The sequence below is a fragment of the Pongo pygmaeus genome, chromosome 7, assembly GCF_028885625.2.
Source record: "Pongo pygmaeus isolate AG05252 chromosome 7, NHGRI_mPonPyg2-v2.0_pri, whole genome shotgun sequence".
In the NCBI taxonomy this organism is placed as follows: domain Eukaryota; kingdom Metazoa; phylum Chordata; class Mammalia; order Primates; family Hominidae; genus Pongo; species Pongo pygmaeus.
Window position 1 is genome coordinate 113,062,447 of NC_072380.2, and position 20,657 is coordinate 113,083,103.

The 20,657-nt window shown below is 42.9% G+C and overlaps 1 protein-coding gene across 5 annotated transcripts in view; it reads right to left on the minus strand.

Annotated features, from left to right (window-relative positions):
- The window catches only part of SNX31 (sorting nexin 31), a 91,642-nt gene that overhangs the window by 44,015 nt on the left and 26,970 nt on the right, over positions 1 to 20,657 (minus strand). For all 5 annotated transcript variants that reach the window (XM_063668992.1, XM_063668993.1, XM_063668995.1 and 2 more), the window contains 3 exons: positions 19,176 to 19,290; positions 13,613 to 13,677; positions 920 to 1,030 (listed from right to left, as the gene is read on the minus strand). In XM_063668992.1, the coding sequence (XP_063525062.1) occupies positions 920 to 1,030; positions 13,613 to 13,677; positions 19,176 to 19,233 (234 nt within the window). In that variant the 5' untranslated portion in view covers positions 19,234 to 19,290. The remainder of the gene's footprint in view (positions 1 to 919; positions 1,031 to 13,612; positions 13,678 to 19,175; positions 19,291 to 20,657) is intronic.

The window sequence follows — 20,657 nt, forward strand, 5'->3', positions numbered from 1 at the left end:
AGAGGCTGGAGATACAGGAATAGGTTAAGTCAAGGCAGGCCTGAAGAGCTAGCAGCCAAAATGGGAGTGCTTCCATTTCTCAGCTCAGAAAGGGTCAGACACCATAACCCAAGCACAAGAACTTTCTGTCCTTTGAAAGTTCCTAGAAACTTTCTGGCTCTTCTTCATGTTTATAACTTTGTATTTTCTCTTGTATGTTTCTCTGGAGGATTAAAGCTAAAACCTTCCAGAGGAAAAGGGCCTGGGAGCTTGCCCCCGGGGAGCAGGATGTGGATGTGAGAAGACAGCGTCCCCTCTGCAGCCCCGCTCAGCAGATGGAAAAGGGGTCTGGGAGGCAGAGCTGCTGAAGAAGGACAAAGCCTTCTGGGTCTTGTCCTATTAGTCCTCAGACAGTGGACTACAACTCATGTCTGGGCCCTCTGCACCCAGAATTAGCCCTGATGGAGCACTGGTTTCAAGAATTTTCCCTGTGGGAGAACAGGAACCTTCAAGAAGTCCCCTGTCACCCACATACCTAGGTATGACCTGTTTCAGACTCTGCCAATCCCCACTTTCCTTCCTGCTCCCAACAATGGGGCATCCAATAATGAAGCATTTTACATATTCCCAGGCCACATCCCTGGCTAAGTTCCAAGGAAGTCACAGCAGCCTTCCAAGAAAGTCACAGCAGCCTTCCAAGAGATCTCTGGAAAATTGGTGCCCCCAGGGAGGGTGAAATCAAAGAGGCCCTGGAAGATTGGCTGTATCTCAGGTTCCTCGGTTGTTCTCCCAGGAAATGCCAGTACCTCTGCAGATAATCATCCACAGAGTAAAACAACAGGCCAGAAGCTCCTGGAAGGTAACCGTATCCCACTCTCTGCTTTCCAAACAGAACCATCCCTAGATTCAGTTCTGGAGCTGGAGTTTAAGCAAAGCTTACCTCTAGGACTCTTTCAGCAGTGTCTGATGTTATAATTTCGATTTTAATACTCTGTTCATTGGGCAGAAATATGTCCAGACAAGCTTTCTTGGTGGCGATGTTAAATGTATTCTATAAGCAAAAGAAAAGCAAAATAAATTTCCATACCTTTTTTTTTTTTTTTTTTGGAGGCAGAGTCTCACTCCATCACCCAGGCTGGAGTGCAGTGGCGTGATCTTGGCTCACTGCAACCTCTGCCTCCTGGGTTCAAGTGATTCTCCTTCCTCAGCCTCCCAAGTAGCTGGGATTACAGGCACTCACCACCAAGTCCAACTAATTTTTTGTATTTTTAGTAGAGACGGGGTTTTACTGTGTTGGCCAGGCTGGTCTCAAACTCCTGACCTCAGGTGATCCACCCTCTTTGGCCTCCCAAAGTGTTGGGATTACAGGCCTGAGCCACCGCGTCCGGCCTCCACACCATTTTTTAAAGCTGTGCCATTGCAGCAAGCGAACAATCCACAGCTTCCTTTTTTGGTACTCTTCTAGCATATGGTACCCAAAGTTCCCAAGAGACAAGTGCAGAGATTGGAAGGGTTGTTTTGTGGGGTACAGTGGAGGCAAGGCAAAGCAGTAACACGAAGCTTAAAGAATTTCCAAGTAAACAACTGAGTATCTATATTGGAGAAAACAGCTTTTGATAAAGTCTGCATCCTTGACAGTCTCATAATTAAGTTGCCCAGTTTTCAGTATTTCCAAGCATCCCTAAAGCCCATATCCCTGATTTTTTCTGACACTAATTGTGGGTGGGGGCAGGGGGAAGGTGTTTCCATGTAGCAACCAATTCTCCAGTTCTTGAACATCACAATGGCTGTCCAACAATTCAATTCAATTATGACATGCTTTACCTGGAGTTAGCATCAGGTCCCACAAGTTTAAGGGCTCAGCTTCACAAGACTACCCCCTTCACATGCCGGCAGCAAATATGGGGCCCAAGTTACCCACATTTCTGCCCAGCTGACTACAAATTCTGTTTTCCATGACCCCCTCTCAGGTTTGATAGTTTCTCACTTTGTGAGAACAACTCACAAAGTGAAGGAAAATGGTGTACTTACTATTACTGGCTTATTATAAAGGCTACAACTCAGAAACAGCCAAACGGAGGAGATGCACAGAGCAAGGTGTGGGTGGGGTTTCCATGCTCTGTTTGGGTGCCCCACCCTCCCAGCACCGCCACGTGCTCACCAACCTGGAAGCTCTTCAAACCCCATTGCTTAGGGGGGTTGTTTATGGAGGTGACGTTATGGAAGCTCCTCAAACCCCATTGCTTAGGGGTTTCTTATGGAGGTCTATGACACAGGCATAACTGATTAAATTATTGGCCACTGGTGATGAAACTCAATCTCCAGCCACTCCCCCTTCCCAAGAGGCCGAGGGTTGTAGGGTAGGAGCTGAAAGTCCCAATCCTCTAATCATGCCGTGGTCTTTCAGGTGACCAGTCCGCATCCTGATACTATCTCGGAGTCCCCCAGCCAAGAATCATCTCATCAGCATAAACTCAGGCAATGCTGAAAGGTGCTTGTTATGGATAACAAAAGGCAGTCCTAACACTAAGGAAATTCCTAGGAACTCTGTGCCAGGAACTGGGGACAAAGATCAAATTGGTTTTGTATTACGCCACGCTAAATATGCAGTAATTTATGATTTTGCTATAGCAAAAATCGGAGCTGCACAAACTGTGAGGCCAGTGAAGAGAAGTGAGTTGCCATCTAGTGAGTGAGTTTCCAGCTGAAGGAGCAGCTCCAGCTGGACACAACTCTGCAGTCTTAAGCATCCTGCGAGGGGAAGGATGTGTGCTAGAAGCAGGAACAAATCTGGGGACCTGTGACATTATCGGGATGGAGCTGGAGACATTGTTAGGCCATCAGAGTCCAGGGAAGCACAGGCTGAGTTTGTTACTCCAGCTGCTATAGGGAGAGGGAGGACCCCAGGAGGAGGCAGGGTCCAAGGAGGCCAGCAGCTGCCCACATGGGGCCTCGCAGGGCAGCGATCTGGGGGTGGATCGTTCCTTGGCATCTCCTAAAGGCGATGCTGTCAGTCTGCAGACCTGCTTTGTCTCTGGCTGATTGAGGTCACAGCCTTTCTCATCCCAGATTCCCTGAGAGGATTAAACTCTAATGCCCCAAGGCATCCACAGTATACAATAAATTAACTTCTCTCCTAGGCATTGAGAATGGTACTGGTCATGTAACATCCTCAGGAAAATGGAGAAAGGAGTCACATCACCTTTTGTGTTTGGAGACTGCTATATAAGCCAGAATACTAGTCACACAGTGCAGGTGGGAGTGGCAGGGAAGTAACCTCCTTTTTTTTTTTAGACTGATACATTTATGGTATACACCTGAATTTGTGGTGCAAAAATCTGATACCCATTGCACACATTCTGTATCATGTTTAAAATAATTTCAACTTTTATTTTAGATTCAAGGGGTACACTTGCAGTTTTATTACATGGGTTTATTGCGTGATGCTGAGGTTTGGGGTGCAATTGATCTCATCACCTTCCAGGTGTCAGGATGTAAAAGGGAAGATCCAAATGACCAATCAGGAGATCACTGGGGGACCACAAAGCTGGGGCTCAGGTCAGCTGACCGGGTGAGACCCTGTCCCCACCATGGGCAACAGCTCCCCTTTCCTCAGGCCCCCTGACCTTTCAGACACAACAGATGCTGCAGGCTTCACAGGGACCTGGGTAGCCCCAGCAACTCAATCACATTGCTCAGTGACCCCAAAAGGCTGATCACATTAGCAACAGGCTTATTTTTCATCATTTCATTGTCAAGGGGCAAGTTTTGACTTTACATTTTAATTCCTCCCCACCACATGCTTACAATTACTAAAGTTCTATGATTCTGAATCCAAGTTCTTTAGAAGAGATAATCTGCTCTCTTCTACATTCAAAGGATTAGTGCAAAAAAGCAATATATTTGTGTGTTATATCTACATATATAAGAACATGTGTATACAGCACATCATTTATGGATAAAATATCTATATATTTATTATATACAAATATTTTATTAGATCGTGATCCTGGTCATTGGGCTCATTGTTTCACATATAGCAGCTCACTTAATTCTCATAACAACTCTATGAGGCATATACACTTAATAATCCCATTATTTTTTCAGATGAAGTAAAGGTTCACAAAGGTTAAATAACTTTTGTGGCCGAGCACGGTGGCTCATGCCTGTAATCCCAGCACTTTGGGAGGCTGAGGTGGGCGGATCACCTGAGGTCGGCGGATCACCTGAGGTCAGGAGTTCGAGACCGGTGAAACCCTATCTCTACTAGAAGAAAAATAAAAAAGGAAAATACATTTAAAAAAAAAATTAGCCAGGCATGGTGGTGGATACCTGTAATCCCAGCTACTTGTAAGGCTGAGTCAGGAGAATTGCTTGAACCCAGGAGGTGGAGGTTGCAGTAAGCTGAGATTGCACCACTGTACCCCAGCCTGGGTGACAGAGCAAGACTCCATCTCAAAAAAACAAAAACCAAAAAAAATAACTTCTCCAAGGACACACTGCTAGTTGGTGGCAGAGGCAAAACTCAAGGCCAGCTCCACGTGACTGTAGGTTCTAAATATGGTAAACATCTCTCCCAGCTGGCCCAGAAGCCTGGCACCCCAGTGTGATAACTGCAGCACTGTTTTCACTCTCAAAAGCATCCCAGTTTGGCTAAGCAATATGGCTGCCCTAGCTCTAAGCTACCATGTGTTAAGCTTCCTCTCTCCATGTAGAAGAGAGTTAATATTTGACTTACTGGCAACAGGTAAGAAATAACGGAGTCAAAGAAAGATTCAGAAAGGTCTTTTCAACACTCATATCCAGTCACGTTCCGAGACCTCCATATTTCCCACCTTAAATGATCTCTTGAGTCCATCTCCATCTCACCACCAGCACCTTAGACCCAGCTAACATCCTCTCTGCCCTGGACTCCCCACTTCAATGGGCTCCTTACAAGTCTCCTTGCTTCCATTCTCCTCCCCTACCAGTACTCCTCACACAGCAGCCCAATATGTATTTTTTAAATGCAAACCTAAAAATGTCCATTTCTTACTTAAAACCCTCCAACATTCTAACATTATTCATAGGTCACCTGACTCTTTGCCATTGGTCAGGATGAGAGGAATTGGTGGTCCACTGCCCCTTTCTTCCTTTCCTCCTCCTGTCTGGCACGTGTTCCAGGTTTCGATGCTCAGTGCAATTCTCGCTCCCTCGGAAGGAGGAAGGAAGGGCAGGGTCCTTGCCATCAGCTAGGGCTGCTAATGTTGGAGTAAATGGAGGGAAGCTCTGTGAGAATAAAGTCAATGTAGAGAAGAGCAGGGTTTGGGGTAGGGGTGAGAAGTGGGAGGCAGCCGACCTTCCATGACCTTTTAGTTAAAAAAACAAATTTCTCTTTTGTGATTTTGGCCTTGACAATGAAAATAACCTGACTAATTGGAAGTAGTTGAGTTCTACCTTCTCCGCTCTAAATGCTTATTTGTAGAATGTTCTTGGCTTTTTTTACGCTTAATTAGTTTAAAGCCAGGTTAGATGGCTGCCTAGAAGATAAGCTCCTTCAGAGAAGGATTATGTGGTGAGTTTATCTTGAAGAGTGCCCTGTACAAATAGACATTTAATAATCTTGGTTCTATATTTCTCAAAATAATCCAAGTGAGAAGAGAAAAAGAACTAGCATAGTAGCGTCCGAAATGGGGCATTTGCCAGGCACGGTGGCTCGTGCCTGGAATCCCAGCACTTTGGGAGGGTGAGGTAGGCAGGTCATTTGAGGTCAGGAGTTCGAGACCAGCCTGGCCAACGTGGTGAAACCCTGTCTCTACTAAAACACAGAAATTAGCTGGGTGTGGCGGCACATGCCTGTAATCTCAGCTATTTGGGAGGCTGAGGCAGGAGAATTGCTTGAACCCAGGAGGTGGAGGTTGCAGTGAGCTGAGATTGCACCACTGCACTCCAGCCTGGGTGACAGAGCAAGACTCCCTCTCAAAAAATAAATAAGTAAATAAATAAATATGAAAATAAATTAAATGGGGAAACTTAAAAATGGAGTGTTGATATATGAACTTCTCTCTCCAGCCCTTGACTGCATACTTATCCTACAGATATGTAAGAAGAGAATATTAAGGTTAAAGCCTCCAGTGTTCTGTTTTGATGTTGCAGCACTGGTTTTGGCTGAGGTAACCTCCTCTCAGCAGAGAACCTGCCCTTCAAGGGAGGCAAGAGGTTAAAGAGCCACCCAACCCACAGCCATTGGCCAGGATGGACAAATTGGTTGGCAACCGCACTCACCTTCCTTCCTCCTTCTATCACACCCTACTGGTTTGTATTACTCTGTTCTCACATTGCTATAAAGAAATACCTGAGACTCGGTAATTTTTATAAAGAAAGAGGTTTAATTGGCTCACTGTTCTGCAGGCTGTACAGGAAGCATGATGCTGGCATCTACTCAGCTTCTGAGAAGGCCTCAGGAAGTTTACAATCTGGAATGTGAAGGGCAAGCAGGCATGTCTTACCTGGCTAGAGCAGGAGCAAGGGTGACGGGGAGTGCCACACACTTTTAAACAACCAGATCTCAAGAGAACTCACTCACCATCATGAGAACAGCAACAAGGGGATGGTGCTAAACCATTCATGAGAAACCACCTGTGATCCAATCACTTCCTGCCAGGCTCCACCTCCAACATTGGGAACTACAATTCAACATGGGATTTGGGGGAGAACAGAAATCCAGACAGTTCCCCCACCCAGTGGAATTCTGACTCACATTCATCTTCAACCTCATCCCCTTTCCCCAAGACTCCAGCCACACTCTCCTCCTCCCTCATTCCCACCAGCTAACCTCACTTCATATTAGTCACAGAGAAAACAGCAAGATGGAACTTACTCTGCTTCCACTCACCGTCCAGCCTTGGACCCTGCCTGTAGCCTTGCTCTATCTTTCTTTGTCCTACACTCAATTTAAAAGGTGCCCTTCCTCCACCTGATCCCAGACCTTGTGCAATTCTCCTTCCAGAAGGACTTGGAACCACTGATAACCAAGGCCCCTCCTTCACACTCTCATCTTCCACTTCTCCTTCTTTACCGGCTCCTACTCACCAGCAGGCAAACTTATTCAAGTCTCTGTCATCCAAAACAACAGAAAGTCAGAGACTTTGGGTAGATCATCTTGAAGGGAAAGAACCTGATGTGCTTGACTATGGGGAAAATTCTGTCTTCAACACTGCTATAGGTACGGAAGGAGTTTAGTCATATGTTTTGAGACAACTTAGCATATTTTTTTTCTTTTAAGTGATTCAGTTTTAACTCCAGTTGCGGGGGAGGTGGGGGGATGGGTGGAGGCAAGGGGAAGGTGTTGACTAAGGACTTAATTTTTTAAAATTAAAGATGGGGAGAAGGGAAGAATAGAAGAAGTGACACAAGAAAGCTGAAATCCTCACATCCATCACAGTCAGTGGATAGGGTTTAAAAATTGAAGAATAATAGCTGGGTGCTATGGCATATACCTGTAATCCCAGCTCCTGGGGAAGCTGAGGAGGAAGGATCACTTGAGCCCAGGAGATGGAGTCCTGGGCAACATAGTGAGATCCTGTATCTGGAAAAAAATAAAACGAAGAATAAGAGATAGTCATATATGTATATAATTAACCTCCATATTTTTAAATATCTGAAGAGAAAGCTATAAGATTTGAAAGGCATTGCCTCTGGAGGACACTGGAGTGTTATAATCCTTTTTAGCACTATTTCACTGTTATTTTTAGGTTTTTAACTTTTATTCCATCCATGATATCTATTTCATTTTTCTAACTATAAGCACATTTTGCTTTGGTAAGTAAACAAACATTTTAGAGCAATATAATAAAGAGGAGAATTGATGGCATCAAAAGATCTTTGTGTGATGAGATCAAAGCAAGCACAAAACAGATCAAACAAGTTTAGAGTGGAAATCAAACAACAATTTGGCTCTATTTGTGATATTTGAATTTTACTAGAATGTTTTAATGTATTATTCACAAAATTAATGAAATGTAAAAGCAATACAAAAACCAATTCGGGGGAAAAGTCAACCTGGTAGAATTGGCTTGTATAAAAAACAAAACGTTAAATGAGCTGCTATCCTTTTTTTTTTTTTTTTTTTTTTAAGTCAGGGTCTTGCTCTGTTGCCCAGGCTGGAGTACAGTGGGCTGATCATAGCTCACCGTAGCCTCAAAGCTCTGGGCTCAAGCAATCCTCCTGCCTCAGCATCCAGAGTAGCGGGGGGTATAGACACGTGCCACCACCCCCATCTAAATATCTCTTATTATTATTTTTTTGTAGAGACAGAGTCTCACTATGTTGCCCAGGCTGGTCTTCAACTCCTGGCCTCAAGTAATTCTCCCACTTCAGCCCCCCAAAGTTCTGGGATTACAGGTGTGAGCCACCACGCTTGGCCCAGCTGCCATACTGATCTATGATGCAGCAGGAATGAAAAAATGCAATTCATACTAGAAAACTAACAAAAACACATTCATTTTAAAGAAACCTCAAAATCTTCCAATACCATGGGCTGCCTTAACACATTTTAAAATATGTGCTTTGTTGCTATTCTGCTCTGAGGCAGAGGAACATTCTTAAGAATGTTTCCCATTTCACTTGTAGAGAAATGACAGTGGGACATCATCATTGCATGTGATGGAGGTTTAGAGCCTGGTGAGTCCGCATATGGATTTTCTTGGATGCGCACATGGCTATTAGACATTCCTCTGCCTCAGAGCAGAATAGCAACAAAGCACACTGATCTCCTTGAAAAATTAAAAGGTTTCTCCAGTTGTTAAATTCAACTCAATTAAACTCAAAAAGAGCACATATTTTGAAACGTGTTAAGGTTCTGGGAAGTGACTGTTACCTCTGTCCTGCCCTCTCTAGAAGCAAACAGAAAACAATGAAAAGGAAAGCATCCTTGAAGAAACTTACAAATAGCCCTGAGCCTGAGGTTTTCAGAAGGGCTGCCAAGTGCAGTGAAAATTGAACCTGGTCAGGAAGGAGGGAATTAGAGGTCTCAAAGTGCTGCAGAACTCAAGCAATGCATAAGCTGCCTCAAAGCAGTTAATCACGTGGTGCTCAGCCTGTCTGAGAGCGCTACTCCAGGCCCCATTGGACACCACCTAGTGGCAGGGCATGCTGAAGAGATGTACACACACTCCATCTTTGCAAAAAGCAATCTCTCAGCATGGCTGGGGAAAGAAAAGGGACTGGCATTAAGATTTTGCTTTTTAAAACCTATGTCTTGGCCAGGCATGGTAGCTCACACCTATAATCCCAGCATTTTGGGAGGCCGAGATGGGTAGATCACCTGAGGTCAGGAGTTCAAGACCAGCCTGACCAACATAGAGAAACCCCATCTCTACTAAAATACAAAAATTAGCTGGGCGTGGTGGCATGCGCCTGTAGTCCCAGCAACTCAGGAGGCTGAGACAGGAGAATCGCTCGAACCCAGGAGGTGGAGGTAGTGACTACCTCATATCTGTTAACATTGTGCCAGATGATATGCTTTAAGGGTATCAGTTAATTTAATCCTCAAAGCAACCCCAAGAGACAGGAGCTCTTCTCCCCATTTTACAGATGGGGAAACTGAGGTACAAAAAGCCTAAGTAAATTGACCCAAGTCATATAAATCAAAAGTAGGGTAGCCAAAATTAGAACTGAGGCCATCTCACTACTTAGCCTGAACTCTTAACCCCTAAACCAGGTCGGGGGCTGTTGATCTTAGTCAATCAAAAGATTTAGAATGCTAGATCATGATATGAGGAGCTGGGGTTTAAAGCTTTGCTGCTAGACAGTCTGCTCAGGCCTTAGGGTAAAGTGTTCATAAGAAAGTGCTCAGAAACAAGAAACAAGAACTGGAAATACAACAGATTCAATGAATTCAGCTCAGGCCCCCTCCCTAATACTATGTGTCAGCAAACAGCTAGCTCACAACAGCATCCCCTTTCAAAGTTAATTGATGACCTAAAGATAACTGGCAAGGGACCTATGCAAAAATCCTGCAAGAAAGGAGGAAAGAAACATGACCAATGAAAGGCAATAAACATATACCAAAAGAATTACATCATTAAGCAGATGAAAATGATGGATGTGTTAATAAAAAGAAGGTGTTTCTGAATGAAAACCTCAAATAATAGATAAAAGCCTCAAGAAATAAGATAAAAAGAAAGACACAAAAGTGAGCTGGCAAAGTTCACAGAAGAAATGGAATAGGAAAATAAAGCCATTACAAAAGTGAAAATTGTGTTAGAAAAAGTAAAAACAGGCACTGAAAAACACAGCTACAGGTATAAGGCTTTTGTATGAAGTCACAAAGGCAAAATATTAAGGAACTAAAATCAGGTATAAAACCTTCCGAATTATCAGGAAAATAAGATATACAAAACTGGCTGGGTACAGTGGCTCACGTCTGTAATCTCAGCACTTTGGGAGGCCGAGGCAGGAAGATCACAAGGTCAGGAGTTCAAAACCAGCCTGACGAACATGGTAAAATCCTGTCTCTACTAAAAATACAAAAATTAGCTGGGCATGGTGGCACATGCCTTTAATCCCAGCTACTTGGGAGGCTGAGGCAACAGAATCACCTGAACCCGGGAGATGGAAGTTGTGGTGAGCCGAGATCATGCCATTGCACTGTAGCCTGGGCAACAAGAGCAAAACTCCGTCTCAAAGACAAACAAAAAAAGAGATATACAAAACAAAGCCTAACAACATTGAATGATCCCATGAATGATGGAAAGCAAAACCCATAATGCACCCCAAAAAGACGACTGAACTAAAGTCAACTTACCATTATATGTGCAGATATAGAATGATCTGCAAGACATAGGTTTAAAAAAGCAAGGTCAATTTAAAAAAATTTTTTTTTCGAGACAGAGTCTTGCTGTCACCTAGTCTGGATTGCAGTGGCATGATCTCAGCTCACTGTAACCTCCACCTCCTGGGTTCAGGCAATTCTGCCTCAGCCTCCTAAGTAGCTGGGATTGCAGGCATGCACCACCACGACTGGCTAAATTTTTATTTTTGTAGAGATGGGGTTTCACCACATTGGCCAGGCTGGTCTCAAACTCCTTACCTCAGGTGATCCGCCCACCTCAGCCTCCCAAAGTGCTGGGATTACAGACGTGAGTCACAGCACCCGGGCATTAAAAAGCAAGGGCTAATATCCAGAATCTACAATGAACTCAAACAAATTTACAAGAAAAAAACAAACAACCCCATCAAAAAGTGGGCAAAGGATATGAACAGACACTTCTCAAAAGAAGACATTTATGCAGCCAAAAAACACATGAAAAAATGCTCATCATCACTGGCCATCAAACAAATGCAAATCAAAACCATAATGAGATGCCATCTCACACCAGTTAGAATGGTGATCATTAAAAAGTCAGGAAACAACAGGTGCTGGAGAGGATGTGGAGAAATAGGAACACTTTTACACTGTTGGTGGGACTGTAAACTAGTTCAACCATTGTGGAAGTCAGTGTGGCGATTCCTCAGGGATCTAGAACTAGAAATACCATTTGACCCAGCCATCCCATTACTGGGTATATACCCAAAGGATTATAAATCATACTGCTATAAAGACACACGCACACATGTGTTTATTGCAGTACTATTCATAATAGCAAAGACTCGGAACCAACCCAAATGTCCAACAGTAATAGACTGGATTAAGAAAATGTGGCACATATACACCATGGAATACTATGCAGCCATAAAAAATAATGAGTTCATGTCCTTTGTAGGGACATGGATGAAGCTGGAAACCATCATTCTCAGCAAACTATTGCAAGGACAAAAAAACAAATACCGCATGTTCTCACTCATAGGTGGGAATTGAACAATGAGAACACATGGACACAGGAAGGGGAACATCACACACCAGGGACTGTTGTGGGGTGGGGTGAAGGGGGAGGGATAGCATTAGGAGATATGCCTAATGCTAAATGACGAGTTAATGGGTGCAGCACACCAACATGGCATATGTATACATATGTAACAAACCTGCGCATTGTTCACATGTACCCTAAAACTTAAAGTATAATAATAATAAAATTTTAAAAAAAAGCAAGTTGAAAAAGTGTGTTGAGTGTGCGCTTGTTTGTAAAATAAAATGTGTGTGTGTGTGTGTGTGTGTGTATAGTCATGTACCATTTAATGACATTTTGGTCAACAGCAAACTGCACATATGACAGTGGTCCCACAAGATGATAGTACCATATTTTTACTGTGCCTTTTCTATGTTTAGATACACAAATACCACGGTGTTTCAATTGTCTACAGTATGCAGTACAGTAACATAGTATACAGGTTTGTAGCCTGGGGCCGTAGGCTCTACCATCTAGGTTTGTGTAAGTACACTCTATGGTGTTCACACAATGACAAAATCGCCTAATGATGCATTTATCAGAACGAATCCACATTGTTAAGTGACACATGGTTGTGTGTGTGCATGTATGTGTATATATATGTGTGCATGTATGTATATATGTATATATATATGCATGCTTATATATGTGCAGAAATGTGTAGCAAAAGAGCACTATGAACTATTAGACTATAAACAACAGTTGTCACTGAGGAGGGGCATCATAAGGGAAGAAAAGTTACTTTTCATTGTATACACTTGTGCTATTTGAATTTTACTATCATCACCGCTTCCACAGCAAACTTTTCAAAGAATAGGAAAGTGTGTGTATATATAAACCATCAAGCAAATGTGAAAATACGAACCACTACAGAACAGAAGGCTCTAGGGCCATTTCTCAGGTTGACTGGGCCAGTAAATATCCCAACACATTTGAACCCCTGTTTACATGAGATTTGTTCTGAGAACCCAATGGGATTTTATTTTATAAATGAGTAAATGAATGAATGAAATGTGTTCTCATTTTTGCAAATCCGATCATTCCTCCCCTGGCTAAGGATCCAGTTAACTAGTATCATATTACTGCAGAACTTAAATTCTTTCAGAGCTTTTCCAGCCAAGCTCATGCATACAGGCATAACAATGTTTCCTTATGTGTCATTAGAATGAGTGTTGTGCTAAACAAATGTACTTAGCAGTTTCAGCCTAGGGAGAAGTGACCCATGATTCTTTAGACCAACAAAGGAAAGGGAGTTGCTGTATGTCATTCTGTTCATGTTGAATTTTCTCCATGATTCATTTACAATAAAGGCAGGAGTAGAGAATATACAAGGAATAGCCAGCATGGCCTGCTTTCCTGATATCTTCACTGTGGCCCATTTGGAAATCTCAGCTACAGAAGCAGGGTCACAGACATGTTATGGGAACCCTTAAAGATAACGGCTGTAGTTCTCGTACTATACTCGAAGGTCTTCATCTTCATGTCCTGTTTTGAGATGTATGATTCTTAGGCTACAGAAAAAGGGATCTACTTAATAAAATGAGCCAAAGGTCAAGTGACACACTTCATTTTCCATCTAAAATCTAAACCTCCAAAAGAACAAAATAGGAACCATCCCCCAATTGACTTGAAATGAATATATTTTGTCTAAGTCCAGGCTCTGTGGGGCTGTGGCCAGTGCACACATGTGTGTGTACCTGCACACTTGGTTCATGAAGAGTGTCCTGCAGAGGAATGATGCCCCCATTAAAGAAGAGCAAGCTTACCAGCTGCGCCAGTTTTAAAAACTCAGTGAAGACATCACTTCTCAACACGTTTGGGTCCATGGTTACTGAAAAACATGGGCAGTGAGCCAGGTTAGCATGGGCAGGGCTGGGCCTTGCCTATTAATTGCTATGTCCTCCAGAGATTGCTCCACGCCTTGCCAGTGCTCTGTCTCCTCCCTGAAGTGATGAATGTTGAAACCTCTCAAATACAGGAAAACCCCCAAAGCTTGCCTCCTATAGGCAGCCTTAACAACAGGAACCCATGACACCCATCCAGGGTGACAGTGTTCCCAGGCATCTCACTTCATTTATACATACCCATACTACCCAACATCCATTTTGCTGCCCTACCAGGATGATAATGAAGTTTATATGAAGAATCAGAAAGATCTTAAAACCTGCATCTAGACTCCCAGCCTAGCAAGACACAGGGTAATTTGAAAATTTAATTCAACCAAGAAACATCAACTGAGAGCACCTCTTTGGAGTCTCGCCCAGTCGCCCAGGCTGGAGTGTAGTGGCGTGAGTTCGGCTCACTGCAATGTCCGTCTCCTGGGTTAAGGCGATTCTCTTGCCTCAGCCTCCGAAGTAGCTGGGATTACAGGCACCCACCACCATGCCCGGCTAATTTTTGTATTTTTAGTAGAGATGGGGTTTCATCATGTTGGCCAGGCTGGTCTCAAACGCCCAACCTCAGGTGATCTGCCTGCCTTGGCCTCCCAAAATGCTGGGATTACAGGTGTGAGCCACAGCACCCGGCCGAGAGCACCCCTTTGAATGATAGGAGTTCTCAAGATGTTACCAAAAAAAAGCAACGATAAGGCAGTCAGAGAGATTTAAAATATTTCATTCTTCTATACTTACCAAAAATATTTTCACCCTTAGTTTTAAAGCTCCTGACACAAATAGCCAGGAGATATGGGCAGAGCAGATGGGGCAGACACACCCCCATGAGAACTGCAAACCCACAAGGTATGGCCCAGCCTGGTTCCTCCTGGTTCACCCCCTTGCCACAGATCCTCCCCTATATCCTGCGCTTCAGCTACACTTAATACTTACTAAATGCTGCCAAATTCTTTCTTCCTTCTGTTTTCATTGCTGGTTTTTTTTTGAGACGGAGTCTTGCTCTGTCACCCAGGCTGGAGTGCAATGGCGTGATCTCAGGTCACTTCAACCTCCGCCTCCCGGGTTCAAGCAATTCTCCTGCCTCAGTCTCTCAAGTTGCTGGGATTACAGGCGTGCGCCACCACACCTGGCCTGTTTTACTAATTTTATCAAACATCCTCTACCAGCATTCAAAACCATCACTGACTTCATTGCAGGCTGTGCCTTTTCCAAAAGACATCACGTTTTCCAAAATAAACGAAGAGAGAAAGTCCCTGCAACATGAGAAACTATTTATAAAAAGCATTCTGTCTTTTCTGAGGGGTAATTCCCAGGGTGGATGAGGGGAAAGCCCTTGCATTATTTTCTGCAACGGTGCATATAGTCAAACTATTAATAACTATATTCATTAGCATAAGTTCTTGGGAATGAGGAAAGCTGCTGAAAAAGGTATTCACCCAACTGATATTTACTGCATGACTATTAAGTACAAGCACTAGGCTAAAAACTTTGTATATTTTAGCTTATCTAATCTTCATGACAAACTCTGAGGTAAATATTATTTCTATTTCACGGATAAAGAAACTGAGGCTCAGAGCAGGTAGGTATCTTGCCCAAGGTCACACAGCTGGTGAGGAGCTAAAGTGGGATTTGACACTGTGTCTGATTCTAGAACCTGTGCTCCGAGTCATGAGGCTAAGCTGTACTGTCTTCCTATTTGACCTTGTCAAAGACAGTACACAGGTCATCCTGATGATATGAATAAAGACCAGGCCTGGAAAAGTGAACCCTTAAGCACTGTGATCATCTGTAAAAAGGCCAGGTATTAAAGGAGCATTTTGCTAAGACACAAGAAAACAAACTAAGGGAGAATGAAAATTCAAAAGATACTACATTTTGAACTTGAACTTTGAAAGAGCTCATTCAGCAGGTCTAAAAAGAAGTATGGTCCCATGACAAAAAAAAATTAATGGGAAATAGATGGCTTCTAGAATTTTTACTTACTATGTTTAAGAAAAATATGCAGCCATGAAAAATAATGAGATAAATCTATGACTGCTGATGTAGAATGACTTCTAAGGTATATATATTTTAAGAGAAAAAAGTCAATGTACAGGAGAAAAACTTTTTTTCTTGAGCTACAAAGGATATCAGTATAATAGTTGGTGATGTTTTATTTATTTATTTTTAGATACAGGGTCTCCATCTGTCACCCAAGCTGGAGTGCAGTTGCTCAAATCATAGCTCAGGAGGTCGAGACTGCAGTGAGCTGTGATTGCACCACTGCACTCCAGCCTGGGTGACACAGCAAGACACTGACTCTAAAAAAAAAATAAAAAGAGATGAGATCTATATTGCTCAGGTTGGTCTCAAATTCTTGGGCTCAAGTGATCCTCTTGCCTCAGCTTCCCGAAGTGTTGGGATTACAGGTGTGAGCCACCACGCCCAGCCTAAATGTCTCAGCAGTTTTATGTTTGCTGACTTTATTTTATTTTTTGAGACAGGGTCTTTGTTGCCCAGGATGGAGTGCAGTGGCAAGATCAGAGCTTACTGCAGCCTGAAACTCCTGGGCTCAAGCAATCCTCCCACCTCAGCCTTCCAAGTAGGTGCAGGCACGTGCCACTACACCCAGCTAATTTTTATTTATTTTTTATTTTTTGGTACAGATGGGGTCTTGTTATATTGCCCAGGCTGGCCTTGAACTCCTGGGCTCAAGGGATCCTCCTGCCTTAACCTCCCAAAGTGCTGGAACTGCAGGCATAAGCTACCATGCCGAGCCTAATTGTTGGCGAAGTTTGAATAAGGTCTCTAGATAAATTATTGTATCAATGTTGTTTCCTGGTTTTGATATATTGAACATTATTGTATCAATGTTGTTTCCTGATTTTGCTAACTATACTGTGATTCTATAAGACAGTCTCTGTGATCTCAGGAAATATACAAAGTATTTTATTTATTTTTTATTTTTTTGAGATGGAGTTTCACTCTCATTGCCCAGGCTGGAGTGCAATGGCATGATCTCGGCTCACTGCAGCCTGCTCCTCCTCCTCCAGGGTTCAAGCGATTCTCCTGCCTTAGCCTCCCAAGTTGCTGGGATTGCAGGCACCCGCCACCATGGCCAGCTAATTTTTTGTATGTTTAGTAGAGACAGGGTTTTGCCATGTAGGCCAGGCTGGTCTTGAACTCCTGGCCTCAGGTGATCTGCCCACCTCAGCCTCCCAAAGTCACAAAATATCTTAAAATAAGATGGCTGAGGTGTGTAACATTCAAGTGAGTCTAAAAAAAAGATATAGAGAGATTCATATACACACATACACACACAAGGAAAAAAGAATGATAAGACAAATGTAAAATGTAAACATCTGGGAAATCTGGGTGGAGTATACAGAAATGCTTAGTATTATGTTTGCAACTTTTCTGTAAATCAAACTTTCAGAATAAAAAGGTCTGAAAATCAGCTACAGAAAAGTATGTATAGTAAACTTCAATTGGTGTTGAGCAAAAAGGGATCTATATACATGCAAATTGCTGCTAGGGAATATACAAACAGCCTGGGGTGGAAAGGGAACTTACCTTTCATTGTATATTCTTTTAGATAGTTTATATTTTAAAAAATATTATGTGTATACACTTTTCCAATTTTAAAAACTTTAAGTCTTTAAGTGCCAGTTTTGCCATTTCCCCTCAACATCCTCTTTTCCGTGAGAGCCTAATCTTGCCAACCGCAGTTTTGCTGTACACAGCATTTCCAGGACCCAGGCGAAGGGCAAGCCGTTGTACTGTAAGCCTCACAGGGGCCAGAGCTGAATGTCCTTGGTGCCTTAGCATGGCTTCCTGGTAAGGACTAACATGTAGGCACTAGCTCTGGCACTGCTAATAAAGACCTCTGATATCTCTTAAGAGCTTTCCTGTAAGCGGTTCATCTCATCCTTTTGTTCATTCCTAATCCAGAAACATTTTTTTTTAACCTCCCAATCAAAGCCAAAATACAGCACCCAAGCGTGACTCTAAATATAAAGTAGGCCAGGCATGGTGGCTCACCCCTGTAATCTCAGTACTTTGGGAAGCTGAAGTGGGCAGATCATTTGAGATCAGGAGCTCGAGACCAGCCTGGCCAACATGATGAAACCCCAACTGTACTAAAAAAAAATACAAAAATTAGCTAAGCATGGTGGCAAGCACCTGTAATCCCAGCTACTAGAGAGGCTGAGGCAGGAGAATCGCTTGAACCTGGTAGGCAGAGGTTGTAGTGAGCCAAGGTCACACCACTGCACTCCAGCCTGGGCGACAGAGTGAGACTCTGTCTTTAAAAAAAAAATAAAATAAAAATAAATTAAATATTGGGTGCAGTGGCTCATATCTGTAATCCCAGCACTTTGGGAGGCTGACATGGGAGGATTGCTTGAGGCCAGGAGTTTGAGACCAACCTGGGCAATATAGTGAGACCCCACCTCTATAAAAAAAATTTTTTTTTTTTGATTGGCCAGGCATGGAGCGTTGCACATATAGTCCCAGCTTCTCAGAAAGCTGTGGTGGGAGGATTGCTTGACCCCAGGAGATCAAGGCTATAGTTAGCCATGATTGTGCCACTGTACTCCAGCCTGGGCAACAGGGAAAGATCCTGTCTCAAAAAATAAAATCTGCAAACATATAGCTGCTGAGACATTTAGGCTGGGTGTGGTGGCTCACACCTGTAATCCTAACACTTTAGGAAGCTGAGGCAGGAGGATCACTTGAGCCCAGAAATTTGAGAGCAGCCTGGGCAACATAGTGAGACCTCATCTCTTTTATTTATTTATTTATTTTTTTAATCTTTTTTAGAGTCACTGTCTTGCTGTGTCACCCAGGCTGGAGTGCAGTGGTGCAATCACAGCTCACTGCAGCCTCAGCTTCCTGTGCTCAAGCTATCCTCCCACCTCAGCTTCCTGAGTAGCTGGGATTATAGGCACGCACCACCATACCTGACTAATTTTTAAAATTTTGTTTAGAGACCGGCTCTCTCTATGTTTCTCAGGCTGGTCTTGAACTCCTGGCCTCAAGTGATCCTCCTGCCTCAGCTTCCCAAAGTGCTGAGATTACAGGTGTGAGCCACCATACCCAGCCAGACCTCATCTCTTAAAAAAAAAAAAAAAGGTATTTTTAAAACCAAATACAAAGAACACATATTATATGATCCCTTATATATGAAACGTCCAGAATAGGCAAAGTTTTAGAGATAAAAATTATAGTGGTAGTTGCCAGGGCGTGGTGGGGGAGGGAAAGAGGAAGTGATTGCCAGTGGGTATGAGGTTTCTTTTGGGGGTAGTGACAATATTCTAAAATTAGATTATGGTAATGGTCGCACAATTAATTACATAAATATATTGTAAAAGAATTGTACACTTTAGCAGGTGAATTTTGTGGCATACAATTTACATTGCAATAAATCTGTTTTTTAAAAAACCCTGCAAATACATACCATTTTGCAAATATTGTTCCAGTTGGTCCCTCCTCTCATCAGCCATAGCTGTGGTCATTGCCAGATAGTACTTCGGTGGGAAGGGTGGCAGGCAATTTCCAAAGACCCGCCTTAGCTGAAAGATCCAGGAAACACTGTTAAGGCAGGTGAGCCTCCAGTTCAGGGTTGATGAGATTACTAAAGCCTCCTTTAGGGCAAGTCCCATCCTAGCACTTTATTTCAAATTAAGCCTACCTGGTGGCCCAAAGGGGGAAAAGAGGACAATTTGATTTTCTTAAGGATGAATTTATTTCAGTATATATTCTGGAGACATTCCTAGACATATCACAGACCGACAGCTCCAGTTTAAGTTTGGTAGAGCTGAGATGTATTTTTATTTTTCATTTGTTTTACAAGACTAGCCACTGCTCACATCATACAATATTATCTTGATTCATTCCACAATAGTGTCTGTGATATCAATGACAACGGGAATTAAATTTCTCAACCCTACCTCCACCAAATCTGAACTTGACAAATGCTTACAGCTGTGTTACCTAATGCATTAGCCACCAGCCACCTGTGGCGAATGAACACTTGAGCGTGGCTAGTTTGGATTGAGATGTGTTGTAGGTGTAAAATACATTCCACATTTCAAAGAAAAGAGAATGTAAAATATCTCACTGATAATTTTTTATATTGATTACATGTTGAAATGATAATATTTTGGATATATTGAATTAAATAAAATATATTATTAAAATTAATTCCATCTGTTTCCTTTTACTCTTTTTAACGTGCCTATCAGAAAATTTTAAATTACATAGGTGACTCATATTTCTTTCTTTCTTTCTTTTTTTTTTTTTGAGACGGAGTTTTACTCCTGTTGCCCAGGTTGGAGTGCAATGGCTCAATCTCGGCTCACTGCAACCTCTGCCTCCCAGGTTCGAGCAATTCTCCTGCCTCAGCCTCCCGAGTAGCTGGGATTACAGACATGTGCCACTACGGCAGGCTAATTTTGAATTTTAGTAGAGACAGTGTTTCTCCATGTTGGCCAGGCTGGTCTCAAACTCCCGACATTAGGTGATCCACCTGCCTCTGCCTCCCAAAGTGCTGGGATTACAGGTGTGAGCCACCACACCCAGCCGGGTGACTCACATTATATTTCTATTGGACCAGTGCTGGTTACAGAATTCCAATAAGGCTGACATATGATCCCAAGTAGAAACCAGCCAGGCCCTTCTCTCCCACTTACTCATATATGACCCACGACCACGGTAGTAATTATTTTTATGGAACCTAAAAAGTGGATGCATAAAAAATAATTTTAAAATTAAGAGCTAAAAGTGTGCATCTTTATTCCAGCCCTACACTTGTAGTGGCAGCTTGAAGGTAAGGCACAGAATCATTCTCCTGAAAATAAGAGAAAGGAAACCACTCAGAAACCCAATCAGGTTTTGACATGGTACCTCTAGAGCAGGAGGGCTGAAATCTTACTATTAC